This window comes from Neovison vison, chromosome 11 (genome assembly GCF_020171115.1).
Source record: "Neovison vison isolate M4711 chromosome 11, ASM_NN_V1, whole genome shotgun sequence".
NCBI classification, from domain to species: Eukaryota; Metazoa; Chordata; class Mammalia; order Carnivora; family Mustelidae; genus Neogale; species Neogale vison.
In genome coordinates, this window is record NC_058101.1 from 147,975,093 (window position 1) to 147,994,040 (window position 18,948).

The following is an 18,948-nucleotide window of genomic DNA, read 5'->3' on the forward strand; positions in this document are numbered from 1 at the left end:
TAAATGCCAGAGCTGGCATTTGGGACAGCTTGGATGATAACTTGGATGGAAGGGACACTTGGATGATAACTTGTGTAATTACTTTATTTTATACTTGAGCAAACTGACTGAAACAAATGAAGGTTGTTTGTCCACCTCTGAGCATGTTTTAAGGTTAGGAAGAAGGCCTTATTCATGTTTTGTATGCTTAAATATACTTAGAAAAATACCTTGAACATTTTAAGTACTCAATAACTATTTGTTACCTAGTTGAGTAAAAGGCCAGTGATGGAAACCAGATATATCTTGTCCACTTTAAGTTAGTGCTAATGCAAATTTAATAACAACAACAACAAAAACCACTGACTAAAAATACCACAAGGAGTAAAGATTTATTCATTCCTACATTCTGTAGTTAAAAGGAGATATCATTCAGTCTTAAAAATAATTACCCTTTTTAGGATTCCTTTTCTCTTTATCTTGTCCACATCTCTACTTTTGTCAACCCACCCTTCTCTATAAAAAAGTGAATGTAAGAATGAAGAAAGAAGAAGGAGGGAAGGAAGGAAGACGGGAAGGAGGTGGTGGGGGAAGAAGAGAAAAATGAAAAAGAATGAAAGAAAGAAAAAGAAGAGGGAGAAAGGGAAGGAAAAGAGGAAGACACAGTGGTGTTCACTTAATTGTTTTGTAGAATAATGCGTGGAATCCAGATTTAGATTCTTTGATACTGCTATTTGGCTGTATTGATAGATAAACCTAGATGTTTGGTGATGTGTATAGTTTATATGTGTTCAACAATTAAGGTAATTTAGAAATCCATATTTATCTTTTAAAAACTATTTCATAACTTTAGAAGAACTTTTAGAAACTTAGGTTTACCTTTTGACTTTTGATTTTTTTTCCCCTTGTTAAAGGATTGTTTGATTAAAATAAAATTAAGAATTAAAAAAATTTATGTGGCATTTCTTATTAAAAATCTCGGTTTTAGATTTAGAGTATCATGCAGACTAGATAAATCACTTACTGTTGTTCAAGAAACAAAGCTATGATTTTTTTTAATCGTTGCATTTTTTGTTAATATTCTTATAATTTTTATAGAATCTAATTTATTATTAAATGTGTTCAGGTATGGTCCTTGAAATAAAGTATACCTGAAGCATAATGTTAGATTCTTTTCCTACTTACATCAACATGGTCTTCCATTGGCTGTATACATGTATACATGTCTGATTTGAAACTTGTATATTATACAAGTTTCTATAAACACTAAGACTGCATACATCTATTTTTATTTTGTCTCCTAATGTGGTACATGTAGAGTGCTTATTAGCAAATGTAAAAATGGACCATGATGTAAAAGTGCCAAATAAGTGGTAATGGGTTTTTATCTTATTGTCATTCTCTCAATGAGCAAATGGTTAATTATAAGTCAACTTTGGAATGCATTCATTATAGTATCCTTAATTGGGTGAAAACGTAATCTGACTTCTGTTTTCTTGGCAGCAACTTGAATTGGTGGAACCAAGTGGCTGGATTCATGTACCCTTAACTGATAATCATAAGAAGCCAACTCGCACATTCATGATACAGATTGCAGTTCTAGCCAATCATCAAAATGGAAGAGACACCCACATGAGACAAATTAAAATATACACACCAGTGGAAGAGAGCTCCATTGGTAAATTTCCTAGATGTACAACTATCGATTTCATGATGTATCGTTCAATAAGGTGACCTTAATACAGAACAAAAGTCATTAAACATATCTTTGTTTTATCTCGTCAGTAAATATTATATCTGGAATCTTTATTGAAAACATCAGTTATTTTGCAATTTTGTATGCATTGAAGAGTATTTTATTGTAACTTTCATAAATGGATTTTGGGTCATATAATTTTTATTTTCTTTAACATATAATGAAGCTCACATATTTTACATTATTAAAAAAGGATTTAAAGCCAATCATTAAATTTTTCATTATATCAAAAGAAAAACAATTGAACTGAAAATTTTAAGAGGTAACATAACTTACCAACTAAGTGATTATTGTGAACGTCCATTAGAGTAATGGTTTATTTTGTGTTTGGAAACAATACTATGTTTTATCAATAAATACTATCTTTAATAGGCCAAAATTCTTCTTCTTCTTCTTCTTCTTCTTCTTCTTTTTTTTTTTCTTTCTAGAGGAAGCTTATTCTTTTAATACTGGGCCTTTTAAAAAACAGTGTCAAAATATGCTTAGCATTAGGTGTCTTATGAGAACCATTCTGATTTGGAGAACATAGTTAATTGTGTTGTAATTACTTCCATGAAATACTTTTAATCCCAGGGTTCTCTGTATCATGATACTGGGTCAGAGATTGCCAGTATCATCTGCTATTTATCCCAGTTCTAGTGCTGCTTATAGAAGAGTTCAATTCAAATATGTGTCTGACACTAAAGCATTCCTTGAGGGATAATGTGTCTCATAAAAATTTTTAAAATGTATGAGATTGTTCTTTGTATACAAAAGTATTTTAAAGGGGCTTAAATGTGTTTTCTTTCCATGGTTTAAAATGAGTAGATTTGATTCTCTATGGTTTTTTCCCCCTTGTATCTATTAATTTTTAGGAGGATGATTATTTAGCCACAGAACTTGTCCAGATTAGTTCTTATTTGGGAAAGACACCTTGGTAGTTTTTGTATTGCTGAAGCCTGAAGTCTTCAGACTGAAGTCTTAAATAGTAAAGTTTTCATTCTTCTCTTTTTAATTGAAGTATAGTTAACATACAATGTTATATTTGTTTCAGGTATGTAACAAAGTGTTTAACAATTCTATATGTTGCTCAGTGCTCACCATACAAAGTTATTGCAATGTTATTGACTGTATTTTCTATGCTGCACTTTTTACCTCCAGGATTTATTTTATATCTGAAAGTCTGGATCTCTTAATCCTTTTTACCTATTTCACCCATTCCCCTAATCCCCTCCCCTCTGGCAACCACCAGTTTGTTCTCTGAATTTAAGAGTTTTGTTTTGTTTTGTAGACTACACCTGTAAGTGGAAATCAGATGGTCTTTGTCTTTCTCTGTTTGACTTACTTCACTTAGCATAATACTCTCTAGGTCCCTACATATTGTGAATGGCAAGATCTCATTCTTTTTTATGGCTGAGTAACATTCCTGTGTATTTATATAGCACATCTTCTTTATTCATCTGCTGATGGACACTTGGATTGCTTCCATATCTTGGCTATTGTTAATAAGTCTGCTTTAAAACATAGGGATGTATATATCATTTTGAATTTAATATTTTTCTTTACTTTGAGTAAATACCCAGTAGTGAAATTGCTGGATCATATGGTAGTTCTTTTTTTTTTTTTGGTAAAGATTTTATCTATTTATTTGATAAGAGAGTGAGATAGAGAGCATGAGTGTGGGGTAGGGACAGAAGGACAGGGAGAAACAGACTCCCCACTGAGTAAGAAGCCTGATACGGGGCCCAATCCCAGGACCCCGAGATTATGATCTGAGCAGAAGGCAGATGCTTAACAGACTGAGCCACCCAGGCACCCCATGTTAGTTCTATTTTTAATTTTTTGAGGATCCTTGATATTGTTTTCTACAGTGGTTGTATCAATTTACATTCCTACCAACAATGCATAAGGGTTCCCTTTTCTCCACATTCTTGTCAACACTAGTTACTTCTTTTCTTTTTGATAATAGCCATTCTGACAGAAATGAAGTGATATCTCATTGTGGTTTTGATTTGCATTTCCTGGGTGATTAATGATGTCTAGCATCTATTCTGTTGGTTATCTGCATGTCTTCTTTGGAAACATGTCTAGTCAGGTCCCTTTTTTAAAATTATTTAAAAAAAATTTTTTAATTAACATTATTTGCCCCAGGGGTACAGGTCTGTGACTCATCAGGCTTACACATTTCACAGCACTTACCATAGCACGTACCCTCCCCAATGTCCATCACTCAGCTATCCTATCCCTAACTCCACCCCCAGCAGCCCTCAGTTTGTTTTGTGAGATTAAGAGTCTTTTTTGGTTTGTCTGCTTCCTGATTCCATCTTGTTTCATTTTTTCCTTCTTCCTTTTTTTTTTTTTTTTTAAGATTTTATTTACTTAGAGCATGAGAGAGAGCAAGAGTATAGGCAGAGGGAAGGGGTAGAGAGAGACACAGACTCCCTGCTGAGCAGGGAGCCCAACGTGTGCCTCTATCCCAGGGCCCTGGGATCATGACCTGAGGCAAAGGTGGACGCTTAACCAACTAAGCCACCCAGGTGGCCCTTTGCCCATTTTTTAATTGTATTGTGTGTTTTTTGGCATTGGTTGTATAAGTTCTTTATATATTTTGGATATTAACTCCTTATTGGATATATCATGTGCAAATATCTTCTCTCATTCCATAGATTGCCTATTTGTTTTATTGCTTGTTTCTTTATCTGTATAAACGCTTTTTATTTTGATGTAGTCCTAATATTTTATTTTTGCTTTTGTTTTCCTTGCCTGAGGAGAAAAATCCATAAATACATTGCTAAGGCCAGTGTCCTACGTTGATCCCACAGATTACTGCCTATGTTTTCTTTTAGGAATTTTATGGTTTCAGGCCTCACATTTAGGTCTTTAATCCATTAAACAGTAAAGTTTAGAAAATATTATTTGTATGCTTTATTCTGGCAAGAAGTACTAATTTACATGGATAATCTAAAAAAGGTTTTCACTTTTTCACTCAGTAGAATCTCTGCTGTTCTTTCTATGAGTTCCACAAAGAGTTATATTGTTATTTTCATCTTGTTTCTTTGAAGTATACATGGTAAGTGATCCGTAGGGCCACCAAAAAGTCTGTAACAAAGACTTCATTTGAGATCAGCAAATTAATCCAAACATAGATGTGGGATGCTGGAAATGGTGGAAGAGAGGAAAACACATGGATAGAAATTAGAAGAAAAGGAGGAAGGGGAACCTGGGTGGCTCATTCAGTTAAGCTAACTCTTGATCTCAGCTCAGGTCTTGATCTCAGGGCTTCATGCTGGGTGTGGAACCTACTTAAAAACAACAACAACAAAAGAGAAAAGGAGAGAATTAAGAAAATAATAGCAGTATTCACTAGGTACTGTACTGAATGTTTTACTTTAGTCTGATAAGGAAAACATTAATGTAAACATAAGGTCTTAGTGTCAGAAATCTAATAAGTAGTACAGAAGGCTTGATTAGTAATAATGTTACTACTTGCTAAATGCTTTTTAAAATTTTGCTTAAAAGAAACAAGGAAGTTAACTAATTATCATTACATGATCCACTCTGTTATCTCCTACTAATAGTTTCCTAAGAGCCTCTTTTTTTTTTTTTTTAATTTTATTTATTTGACAGAGAGAGAGATCACATGTAGGCAGAGAGGCAGGCAGAGAGAGGGGGAAACAGGCTCCCTGCCAAGCAACGAGCCTGATGTGGGACTCGATCCCAGGACATTGGGATCATGACCTGAGCCGAAGGCAGCTGCTTAACCAACTGAGTCACCCAGGCCTCCCAGTTCAGTGATTTCTTAACAAGTTAAACATATGCCTATTATATGATCCAGTCATTTTACTTTTTGATATTTACCCAACAGAAAAGAAAGCTTGTGTCTATACAAAGAATATATACATAGCTTTTTTTATAATACCTGAAAACTGGAAACAACCCAAATATTGATCTGTAGGAGCATATATGAACAAATAGTCATATATCCATATAATAGAATACTGTACTCAGCAATAAAAATGAACAGTTAGTACATGCAACAACATGGATAAATTTTCATAAAAATTATGGGGAGAGAAAGAAGCCATACAAAAGAGAGTACATACTATTTGATTCTTTTTTTTTTTTTTTTCTAGAAAATACAAACAAATCAAATGACAGCAGATCCATGGTTGTGTGGGATGGGAGTAGAGAGAAGTAAGGAGTCAGGGACTATTTGGGGGAATGATAGAAATGTTCATTAATCTGATTGTAGTACTGGTTTCACAGGTGTATACAAAATTTATCAAATTAAACACTTTAAATATGTGCAGTTTATTGCATGTCATTTATACCTCAATAAAGCTGATTTAAAAATAGCATATTCTGCCTGTTTCACATAGTAATCATTCAAAGGTGCTAGATTTGAAATAGTTCTGTCTTATTTAAAGGATCTGAAAATAAAAAACTTAGATTGAAGAGCCATTTTTATAGTTAATGAAATAGTGACAGCAAATTAATTCACTCATTCATAATCAGTATATGTTTTTGAGTATTGGACAATTGTGCAATTATAAGATTTGAATTTTTAAATTTCACATGTAATCTAAATATAAGATACTTTCAGTATCAGTTTATTAGCTGGGGAAATATTGTCATAAGAAATTGTATGAAACTGGAATTTTAAAATACAGTGTTTCCAAATCACTAAGATGTACACCTGAAACTAATTATAACATTGTGTGCCAGCTACACTCACATTAAAAAAATTAATTTTAAAAATTAAAAAATAATAAAATAAAATACAGCAGTTCATTGAACACTAATAAATACAGAACTCTAAAAAAGACTAGTAGATATTGGGTATTAAATTAGATTTAATAAGGAGATCAAAATAAATCTGATGCAGACCTTGTTTTCCAGTTGCTTATATCATCTGTTAGGGGGAAATAATAGATCTCTCATGAGCCAAATCAGAAATTAGAGTGGTAAAATCTCTAATTGATGGGTAAGTATGTAGAGGAAGCAAAAGTTGACTTTCTGTTCAAGAAGACAGAGGTGAAGCTAAAGAAGTCATTGTGGAGAAAGTGGAGTTTTTTTTAAAGAAAGACTATTTGTAATATCTAGTTATTTACTTTTCAAGCCTGTTCTTGCATCCAGACTAACATTGTTTTTATGAGTAACAATTAATTTGAAACATGATTTGTGTGTTCAGAATTAAGTGATGTATATTTACTCTTGTTTGAAAGTTTGCAACAATTAAAACACTGACAATCTTGAAAAGTAATTTTAGTTACTGTGCCTTCTGTTCTTTTAGCCATTATGACTACTAACTTAGTAATTAATTAATGTAATACACTAGATTAATACACCACAGTATAAATTTTTATGAGTGTAAACTTCTAGTGTTCTAGAAACTTGTTATTGCTCTAAAATTCTTAATAAAATCTGGCTTATTATATATTATATTTAATTGAATTCTTGGTTACTAGTTTATTTTGTCAATTACCTTTTAAAAATGATAAATTTTGTAAAATGTGTTATATTAAAGTGTTAGGGAAATAATACTTTGTATTAGTAGTTATGTGCAGACATTTTTGCCTTGAGCATCTTTTAAACCAAGATTATCTTCTTTTGCCCAGATTGTTTTGGCTTTTCCCACTTCTACTGTGACTCCCTAGGTGAAAGTACCCTCTGTTTCTTCTGTTGCTAATTCCATTACCATCGTTTGTCTTCTTTTGTCCTTTCTGATGACTGGAACCAGCTTACTATTTTGTACATATAGGCGAAATTACAATTGGACCAATTTAAAAGTGTTCTACTTATGAAACCTTTTTCTGGGTGAATTTTTATTTTAGGAAATGGTATTTCACCTCATGTATTATTGAAGCTCTAGCATTTACCATCTCAGTTGTTATAATTACTGTGTTTGTGGCCATTAGCTTTCCACTGATGCAGTTCAGTGATCATCATAAGATATTCTTCCACTTTGCATTTGTTTTTCTGATGTTGAGAGTAGATTATGATTCTCTCCCTGTGGTCCTAGAAATAATTTCCCAAACTGTTTTTATAGACTTTATTCTGAGACTACCTCTCCTCTTTACCCTGGCATTCATCTATAGCTGGAGATCCAGATTTTAACAGATCATTTCCTGTTATTACTACAGCAGTATCAAAATACTGATCATTTACCAAGAAGCAAAGTTTCCAAAAGACTGAAGCAGAGAGTTCAGCCAGCTGTTTGTTTTTCAACTGTTAAAATTTGTAAGAATCACATGTTAAATAGATATAGCTACAAAATGAACCAAGGATACCCTAGGTGAAAAGAGTATGGTAGGAAGCCATCCAACTCTTAAGTTACAACACACTCAGGTGTTTACTAAAGACAAAAGGAATTTTGCTACTTTTAAAGTGTGCTTATTTAGGTAGCATTCAGTAACTACTAGGAGGTGAGGTAACCTGTTCTTTGGAAGTTTTATTTTTTTTCTAAGTCATTAGGGCTGTTTAGTAAAAAACCCATTTTTTTCCCCTTGAAATTTTCAATTATTAGACTGGCATTCGGGTATACTTTTGATCCTTCTCCTTCATCTTCCCATACTCAGTAATACAAATTCTGCAGATTCTTTCTCCATATTAATTATCACTTTTAGTTTCACTCCATTTATATCACTCTAGGCCAATTGCTGGAGCATTGGTCTTTAGTTTATGCTAAGATAAAATTATCCAAACAGTATTCCATCATATGGCTTTCTATAAAACCCATACTAATTCCACATTACCTATATAAATTTACCTATGTAAATAAACCCAAAGACCTCTGGCATCCCTTCAAGGCCATACATCTTCCATGCCTCTTTTATAACCTTTTCATATTCTCAGACTTTTTGCTCTAGCCTAGCAAATATGCTTGTCTGTTTTATGCACACAACTCCCTTATTCTTGTTTTTACTATTTTATAGGTAATGTCTAATGGCCTTTAATGTCACTGTTCTAACAATTGATACCACTTTCCTAAACAAATGGGCTCAAAAGTCACTCTCTTGAATGCCTTTACTTATCTGATTTTAATCCTGTGTATTTTGGTAATTCTTTTGTTCTAAATCCTCTTAACACTTATGCATTCTGCCAGTACTATATTAACATATGAATGTCATATTGTGTATGTTGCTAACTCTTGAAGACAGACTCAGACAATGAATGCAATGATTTGCATTATTAAAATTCTCAACATATAGTAGGCCTGAAGTAAATACACATTGTTTTTCTAAGATCTTGTATTGATGTGGTTTTTATACCTTATGTCTCATTTTCATAAAATCACTATGCCAGGGCTACGTTTAATTATGAATAACAAATCCCTGCTACAGTGATTTAAATCAGTTTTTATATTTTTGGTATATTAAAAAGTCTGGAGATCGATGTTTGTTTCATTGACGCTTAATAACACTGGCTTTCTGAGAATTCTTAGGTCATTTTCATGGTCAAAAAACAGTTGCTGTCATCTTAACTCTCACAGTGGAACTTGAGAGAGAAGGGACAAGAGTGGTACTGGCCGTATCTCTCTTCCATTATCCCCAGGAATCTCCTGCATGTTTCTTATGTCTTGTTGGTCGGAACTGGGGCACAGGGCTGTCTCTAACTTAGAGGCAAGCTTGTCTGGGAAGGCAGGGAGTGTGATTGTCATTGTTGCCTTAGGCAAACAGCTATTTTCTAGGGCAAAACACATCATCTCCCTAAAAAAACCCTAGACTACAAACAGTATTCTTTCTTTGAGGAATAGGGGAGAATAGATATGAGGTAGACAGTAAGCAGTATCTGCCACACACAGTCTTTCTAAGACTCAGCATCCTCATCTGCAAACTGGAAATCATAGCAGCACTCACCTCAGAGGATTAAGTGAGATAATGAATGGAAGCACTTAGCACAGGGTGTGGCAAATAGCAGTATTCAATAAGAGTAGCTGGTTTTGTTATTTTGTCTTTGGTTCATGTCGTTTGATTCGAGAAATCTGTGGGGAAGAAATGGCTGTTTTTCCCTCTTTTCTCGAGACGTCTGCTGGACTTTGGAAGATAACCACTAGTTCTGCAACACTGCCTGTATGGTACCCTGAGAACCCCTTTTTAGCATCTACTTTTTATTATCTACCATATACTTATACCTTGCCATGATAGCATTTATGTAGAATTTTCCCACACAAAGCAGCAGGACTCTCTAAATTCTGTAAATTCTGTTATAGTGGGTGGGGGCTAAGACAACCTTTTTAGTTATTAACTACATTGTCCTTCTGAGCCCATGCAAGATATCAAGACTCTTATTTCTTGCATTTTTCAACCTTAGCAAAAAAAGAAAACATACTCGATAGAACTTTCCAGTGTTGCAAGCTGGAGTAGATGAACAGCCCTGTAAATTCTTTAAGACACATTTCCAGAAGCAGGAAGTGAGTATCAAGCTAGAAGAGAAGCTCCAGCGCACTTACCATGTTTAACTAGTTCTAAGCCAGTCTACTAGATCCTTTATTACTCCTGACCTAGGTCTGAATCCCTTAGCTGCTGATAGCTGATGCTTCTTGTTGGTGTCCTGTCTTGCCCCCTCAGAATTTTATGATAAGCACTATTTTGCTAGCTCCAAACTTGTCTCTTTTCAATGTTGTTCTCTCAGGCCACTATGAGTAAGCTTTCTCTGTTTTGATCCGCTCAGTAGAAGTTCCTGTTCTAGACTATCTCTAATGACAACTGATCAAGTTAGTAATACTGTGCCAATTGGCTTGGGATATATACTAAGGCCGGAAAGCACACATTTTATAAAGATTTACTTAGAATAATTCACAGTGTCATTTTTAAATTATTATGGATACTTGATTGCTCGTTCCTATCAAACAAACAAACAAAAAAGAGATGTTTACTCTACAATGCTGTGATCAATTATATTACTTATAGTTCCCAGGAGAAAAATTTTGCATCTTTTTTCAAACAGTCAACATGTACTATTGACTGCTTTAAATCTTGCATAGAATACAAAGGAGAAAACGTGTTTCTTATTCAGAAGAAACTTATGGTCTAGCTGATGATGGCTAGGGATACACAGAGACATTGACACATCCTCAGTATGAAGTAGTATTGAGTAAACCAGGTATCACCAATTTCTAGTGTACTTGTAAGGTTCTAATAGAGGAGATAGACACTCACGGATAGGAGGTTGTCTGAAGAGGCTTCCTTCCTTGATTCTGTACAAGCTGAGAAACAGATAGTGAAGATGAAAGCTGAAATAATTACCTTCTTTCCTGAAAGCTGGTGGATGTCTTTTGTAGTCTTAGCTAGTTTGGGTTTCTAATAATGAATCCCTAAGATTCATGTCATGGCTGGCTGCACACTGAATGGGGCAGGATGCTTTCTAAAAGGAGGAGGATGGAACAAAACTATATATTTTCAATTGTTCTTTGTATATTTACAGATAAGCTGTTAACCTCTTTGGGGCCAGTGTGACAGGCTGGAGAGAGGTCCAGAGTAAAGGAATTGAACTGCTACTTGGGAATCATCAGGAGTGGGGAAAGAGTATTCCTAAATTTACAGTTCATTCCAAAAATGCAGATTTAAGTAGAGAGAGATGAAACAGGGAGGCATTTTAGGCATGGAAAATTACAAATTTGTGGAGGAGTCAGGAGGTTATTTTCATACTGTAGTACAGTGGGGTGCTAACCTGAGTAATCTGTAACATCTTTAAGTTACAAGATGGAAAAAAGGTAGGGTAGGATGTGGTTGAAGTTTAATCTTACTCTTACAGTTTATAATTCTTACATTTAATACTATATTAAAACTTCAGAGAAGACAAAAGGCAATATGGTTAGCCCAACACCCACTACCATTATAAATTATAAAGAATACTGTGGATTAAGAACCCTAGTTTTTGAAAGAGTTTCATATAAATCAAAATGTTCAATATCTCTCTTAAGATATCTAATATTATCTAAAATTGAACCATGGAGAAGGTTATCAGAAGTTTGCCTGGGGTAAAAAAAAAAATTGGGTGGAAATCTGTGTTTTTCCAAAGGGCATTCCTTAGAGATTGATATTTGTGGAATCATTGAAATGTCCACCCAATTTGGATCCATTGTTCCAGGTTCCCTCTTCCATTCCAGAGATTTAGTTAATAAACAGAATTCTTAGATAATACACTTGTAAGCAAGACCATCAGAAATCATACACAGCTCCAGATAAGGCTCTCAAGTGGCTATTAAAAAATATTTGAGTTCTTGGAATATGGCATGTTGTGTTTTTAAACAGAGTCATCATCAGTAGGAACACAACTTCATTCCTTTGGGTCCAATTTGTGCTTGTCTTTCTTCTAATTACTTTTGGGTTCAAAATAAGAAAGCCTTATTTAAAACTAAAGAAGGCTTTGAAATAGTATTATTCACAGTATAATTCTTTTTAAAAATATGTCAGCTGAAGCATGAGATATACTAGTGATATGAAGAAACAAACAATGTAAGCAGTGTCTTATTTTAAATAATAGTAATCATTTTGCATGTACTCTGTAGCTAGAAATATAATAAGAGGAAATATTGTTATTTTTAAAGATTTTGTTCATTTATTTGACAGAGATCCCAAGTAGGCAGAGAGGCAGGCAGAGGGGGAGAGGGTAACAGGCTCCCCGCCAAGCAGAGAACTTGATGCGGGTCTCTATCCCAGGAGCCTGAGACCATGACCTGAGCAGAAGAAAGAGGCTCAACCCACTGAGCCACCCAGGCACCCCAGGAAATATTATTTTAATGGAGAGATTCTGCATTTGAAAAATTTTCTTTGTTATTTGCAAGCTAGAAGGAAGTAACTTGGTTGCATAGGAATTAGATGAGCACCTAAGTTCTATCTACAATAATCTTTGGCTGATTTTTGTCAGGTTTTTTTTTTTTTTTAAAGACTTTGTCCTTTTAAATTGTGTGTATGAAGCATAATGTATATACAGTAAAGTGCACCAAACAACAGCTCAGTGAATTAGATCAAGGGTGGACACCTGTGTACATGCCTAAGATTAAAAACACCTCAGTACCCTGGAAGCTCTCTCTGTGTCCCCTCTCTACCATTCTTCTCCTCCTTTCCAAGATTAGTCTCTACCCTGGGTTAAATGGTACAGCTAAGTTTTACCTGTGTTAAATGTAATATAAATTATGTATATATGTATATATAAAGGTAATAAAATGTCTTTTGTGTTGGTTTTCTTTTACCCAGCATGATTTTTGTAGTGTATATCCATGTTACTGCTTGTAGCTATAGTTTTGTTTTTTTTTTTAAAGATTTTATTTATTTGACAGACAGAGATCACAATTAGGCAGAGAGGCAGGCAGAGAGAGAGGAGGAAGCAGGACTCCCCCCAGAGCAGAGAGCCCGATGCAGGGCTCGATCCCAGGACGCTGGGATCATGACCTGAGCCGAAGGCAGAGGCTTTAACCCACTGAGCCACCCAGGTGCCCCTTGTAGCTATAGTTTATTCATTTTTCCTGCTATATATATAGTATTTTATTATAGAAATATACCATAATTTATTTATCCACCCTACTGTTGGTTATTGAAGTTTTCAGTTTCAGACTGTTATGATAATACTGTGTTGGAATTCGAGTGCTTGTTTTTTGACTCATATTGCATGTGCGTTTCTTTTAGATGCATGTATAGGAGTCAAGTATCTCTCTCAAAGGGTACATGTATGCTCACTTTTTGTAGATAATGCCAAATCGGTTTCCAAAGTAGATGTACCCATTCATGTTTTGATAGCAGGGCATCTGAATCACTGTTACTCCATGTACTCACCAAACTTGAATATTGTTGGTCTTTTTAATTTTAGTCACTTTGCTGAGTATAATGTTCTAGTTTTGATTTTTCTGTCCATTAAAACTAATGATGTCAAGCTACTTTTCATGTTTGTTGACATTTGGATAGCCTCTTTTGTGAAGTATTCTCTTCTTTTGTTCATTTTTTTAAAAAATTGTCTTAATTTTTCTTAGTGATTTATAAATGTTCTTCATACATTCTGGATATAAACCCTTTGATAGTTACCAGTGATGTAACTGCCTTCTCCCATGCTGTGGTTTGCCTTTCCATTCTCTTAAAAGTTGGATCTTTTAATGAATAGAAATTCTTATTGTAAATGTAAACCAATTATCTTTTCCATGGTGTTTAGTGTCTTTTGTGTGCTAAGAAATCTTTTCTTTTCTTTTTTAAGATTTTATTTATTTATTTGACAGAGAGAGATCACAAGTAGACCGAGAGGCAGGCAGAGAGAGAGGAAGGGAAGCAGGCTTCCTGCTGAGCAGAGAGCCTGATGGGGGGCTGGATCCCAGGACCCTGGAATCATGACCTGAGCCGAAGGCAGAGGCTTTAAAAAGCACTGAGCCACCCAAGTGCCCCTAAGAAATCTTTTCTGACTTGAATATCATAAAGATGTTCTCTTACATTATCTTTTAAAAGCTTTAGTTGCTTTGTTGTGCAGATTTAGATCTACAATCCACCTTAGATGACAGGAGTTAAATTTATTTTTTTATTCCCTATGCAGATATCCAAATGACTCAGTATTTGTTGAAGACTATCTTTTCCCATTGCTCTGCAATGCCACCTTTGCATTAACTCAAGTATCCATTTGTGTGTAGCAGGTTTTTGAGCTGCCTGTTCTTTTCAGTTTGTCTGTTCTTGTATCAGGATAACACTGTCTATATTACTGTTGATTTGTAATAATGTTTTGACATCAAGTAGGTCAGATTCTTCTGACTTGTTCTTTTTTTTTTTTTTTTTAAGATTTTTTAATTTATTTATTTGACAGAGAGAGATCACAAGTAGGCAGAGAGGCAGGCAGAGAGAGAGGAGGAAGCAGGCTCCCCGCAGAGCAGAGAGCCCGATGCGGGACTCGATCCCAGGATCCTGAGATCACGACCTGAGCCGAAGGCAGCGGCTTAACCCACTGAGCCACCCAGGCGCCGCTGACTTGTTCTTTTTTAACTGTTTCAACTGTTCTTGGCCTTTTTTCATTGCTGTATACATTTTATATTCAGCTTACCAGCTTACACATACACACACTATAGAATTTTTATTGGGATTGTTTTGAATCTATAGATCAATGAGAACACTTTTCAATATTGAATCTTCTAATTTACAGAAGACTCAATTTGTTTGAGACTTTAATGTCTTTCAGTAGTGTTTTATAGTTTTCTTGGGAAACATCTTGTATATTTCTTATAGAGTTATTCCTAGGAATTTGATATTTTTGATGCTATTCTAATTGATACTTAAGTTTATTTTGGTAAATTGAAGTAAAATTGATTTTTTAAAAGATTTTATTTATTTATTTGACAGACAGAGATCACAAGTAGGCAGAGAGGCAGGCAGAGAGAGATGAGGAGGCAGGCTCCCTGCTGAGCAGAGAGCCCACCTTGGGCTCAATCCTAGGACCCTGGGATCATGACCTGAGCCGAAGGCAGAGGTTTAAACCACTGAGCCACCCAGGCGCCCCAAAGTAAAATTGATTTTTATAAATTTATTTTATAATCAGCAACTTTCTAACTTCCCTCTTAATTAAAATCATTTTTCTGTAGATTCTTTTGGATTTTTTTATATCTCTAAATGATGCCGATTTCTTCTTTTCTTTTCCTTATATTTTTAATTTATATTTCTTATTATAGTAATTATGCCTCCAGTAATGTATGAAATAGAAGTCTGAGGTGTTTCACTGTTTTGTATGATATTTGCTTAGGTTTTAGGTTTTTTTCAAGAAACCCTTAATAAAATTAATGCTAGTCCTTTCTATTTCTAGTTTACCAAAATCATGTGTTTGTTTTATAATCATGAATGAATACCGAGGATATTAAAAGTTTTCTTGCATTTATTGAAATAACCATATGATTTTTTTCTTTTTTCTTCTTATGTTGAATTATATTGGTTGATTTTTACATGTTGAATAACCATCTTTCTGGAGTAAATCCAGCTTGACTATAGGCATTGTCTTTTGTTATGAATTACTAAACTTGGTTTGGTAAAAATTAGTTTAGAAGTTTTTCATCCATGTGCACCAATGGTTTTTGCATCATGAGTGAGATTAGCCTATAATATCCCTTTTTGTATTGTCCTTTTCATGTTTTGGTATTGGAATTATTTTGGCGACATAAAATTGAAAGTTTCTGTTTATTTGTTTTCTTGAAGAATGTATGAGCTTAGAATAATTCCTTAAATAATGCAAAATTCATTGTGAAAACATAATTATAGGTTTGATTTCTAATTCTAAATAGATGAATTATGTAGATTTTTGTACTTCCTCTTGTGTGAGTTTTGGTGATTTGTATTTTTCTAGCACTTTATCCATTTTATCTACATTTCAGATTTATTGGCATAGAGTTATTCATATTATCATTTTATGATTTGTTATAGTGTCTGTAGGATCTGTATTATTAGATCTCTCACCATTCCTGATATTGGTGTTTTGTAATGTCTTTTTTTCTTTTTCATTAGTCTCAGCAAAAATGTGTCAATTCTCTTCGTATTTTCTAAGAAACAACTTTGGCTTTATCCTTTCTAATGCATGTATTCTATTTCATTACTTTCTGTTCTTTATTATTTTCTTTGGGCTTAATTTGACACCTTTTTCTGTTTTTGAGATGCATACTTAGATTACTGAATTCCAGCGTTTTTCTTAAATATGCACTTAGAGCAGTAAATTACCCTTTAAGTACAGATCTGGTTGATCTTATATGTGTTGATATGTAATTATCCACTAGCATCCAGTTAGAGTGATATCTGTTATCTATTAGAGTGTTTCTCTTTGACCCATGGGTTATTTAGAAGTACATTTCATAATTCTTTCCAAATATATGGGGATTTTCCAAGTATCTTTTTTAAAAAGATTTATTTATTTATTTTAGTGGGGGAGGGCAAGTGGGAGAGAGAGAATCTCAAGCAGACTCCCTGCATAATGTGGAGGCTGATGAGGGGTTCAATCCCATGACTCTGAGATCATGACCTGACTAAAATCAGGAGTTTGATGCTCAGCCGACTGAGCCACGCTCAGTATGTATTCCATAGTTTTTGGTTGCAGCGCTCCATATATGTTAATTAGATCAGGTTTATTAATTATATTGTCTAATATTTTATAGTCAACTGATTTTTTTTTGTCTTCTCATTCTGTCAGTTAATAAGAAAGTTGTATGAGAATCTTCCACATGATTGTGGCTTTGTCTCCTTTTCCTTATAATTTTGTCAATTTTCTCTTTATATATATTGAAGTTACTATGTTATAAAGTTCATACACACTTAGAATTGTTGTATCTTTCTGATGAATCAAACCATTTATAATGAATGTACTTCTTTGTCTTTAGTAATTTATTTTTTGCCATAAATACTACTTTCTGATTTAATAAAGCTATACCAGTTTTCTTTTGATTAGTGTTCAATGTTACATCTTTTTCCGTTCTTTTATTTTTGATCATTGGGGTGCCTGGGGGCTTAGTCGGCTAAGCATCTGCCTTTGGCTCAGGTCATGATCCCAGGGTCCTGGGATCGAGCCCTGCATCAGGCTCCCTGCTCATCAGAAAGCCTGCTTCTCCTTCTCCCTCTGCCTGCTGCTCTGCTTACTTGTGCTATCTCTCTGTCAAATAAATAAAATCTTAAAAAAAAAAAATTTACAAATAAAATTTATTTTTGACCATTTCATTTTTTTTTCCAATTTATTTATTTTCAGAAAAACAGTATTCATTATTTTTTCACCACACCCAGTGCTCCATACAAGCCGTGCCCTCTATAATACCCACCACCTGGTACCCCAACCTCCCACCCCTCCGCCACTTCAAACCCCTCAGATTGTTTTTCAGAGTCCATAGTCTCTCATGGTTCACCACCCCTTCCAATTTACCCAAAAGCACATACCCTCCCCAATGTCCATAACCCTACCCCCCTTCTCCCAACCCCCCTCCCCCCAGCAACCCACAGTTTGTTTCATGAGATTAAGAGTCACTTATGGTTTGTCTCCCTCCCTATCCCATCTTGTTTCATGGATTCTTCTCCTACCCACCTAAGCCCCCATGTTGCATCCCTACTTCCTCATATCAGGGAGATCATATGATAGTTGTCTTTCTCCGCTTGACTTATTTCGCTAAGCATGATACGCTCTAGTTCCATCCATGTTGTCGCAAATGGCAAGATTTCGTTTCTTTTGATGGCTGCATAGTATTCCATTGTGTATATATACCACATCTTCTTTATCCATTCATCTGTTGATGGACATCTAGGTTCTTTCCATAGTTTGGCTATTGTGGACATTGCTGCTATAAACATTTGGGTGCACGTGCCCCTTTGGATCACTACGTTTGTATCTTTAGGGTAAATACCCAGTAGTGCAATTGCTGGGTCATAGGGCAGTTCTATTTTCAACATTTTGAGGAACCTCCATGCTGTTTTCCAGAGTGGTTGCACCAGCTTGCATTCCCACCAACAGTGTAGGAGGGTTCCCCTTTCTCCGCATCCTCGCCAGTACCTGTCATTTCCTGACTTGTTGATTTTAGCCATTCTGACTTGTGTGACGTGATATCTCATTGTGGTTTTGATTTGTATTTCCCTGATGCCGAGTGATATGGAGCACTTTTTCATGTGTCTGTTGGCCATCTGGATGTCTTCTTTGCAGAAACGTCTGTTCATGTGCTCTGCCCATTTCTTGATTGGATTATTTGTTCTTTGGGTGTTGAGTTTGTTAAGTTCTTTATAGATTTTGGACACTAGTCCTTTATCTGATATGTCGTTTGCAAATATCTTCTCCCATTCTGTCAGTTGTCTTTTGATTTTGTTAACTGTTTCCTTTGCTGTGCAAAAGCTTTTGATCTTGATGAAATCCCAAAAGTTCATTTTTGCCTTTGCTTCCCTTGCTTTTGGCGATGTTCCTAGGAAGATGTTGCTGCGGCTGAGGTCGAAGAGGTTGCTGCCTGTGTTCTCCTCAAGGATTTTGATGGATTCCTTTCTCACATTGAGGTCCTTCATCCATTTTGAGTCTATTTTTGTGTGTGGTGTAAGGAAATGGTCCAATTTCATTTTTCTGCACGTGGCTGTCCAATTTTTCCAACACCATTTATTGAAGAGGCTGTCTTTATTCCATTGGACATTCTTTCCTGCTTTGTCAAAGATTAGTTGACCATAGAGTTGAGGGTCTATTTCTGGGCTCTCTATTCTGTTCCATTGATCTATGTGTCTGTTTTTGTGCCAGTACCATGCTGTCTTGATGATGACAGCTTTGTAATA

General features: G+C 34.9%; 1 protein-coding gene across 6 annotated transcripts in view; it reads left to right on the forward strand.

The window, feature by feature from the left end:
* ANAPC10 (anaphase promoting complex subunit 10) overlaps positions 1-18,948 on the forward strand; it is a 298,667-nt gene that overhangs the window by 101,614 nt on the left and 178,105 nt on the right. For 2 of the 6 annotated variants that reach the window (XM_044224941.1, XM_044224942.1), the window contains exon 5: positions 1,483-3,077. The exons of the other annotated variants lie outside the window; for them this stretch is intronic. In XM_044224941.1, the coding sequence (XP_044080876.1) occupies positions 1,483-1,713 (231 nt within the window). In that variant the 3' untranslated portion in view covers positions 1,714-3,077. Of the gene's footprint in view, positions 1-1,482; positions 3,078-18,948 lie in introns of those variants that run through there. 6 annotated transcript variants of the gene reach the window in all.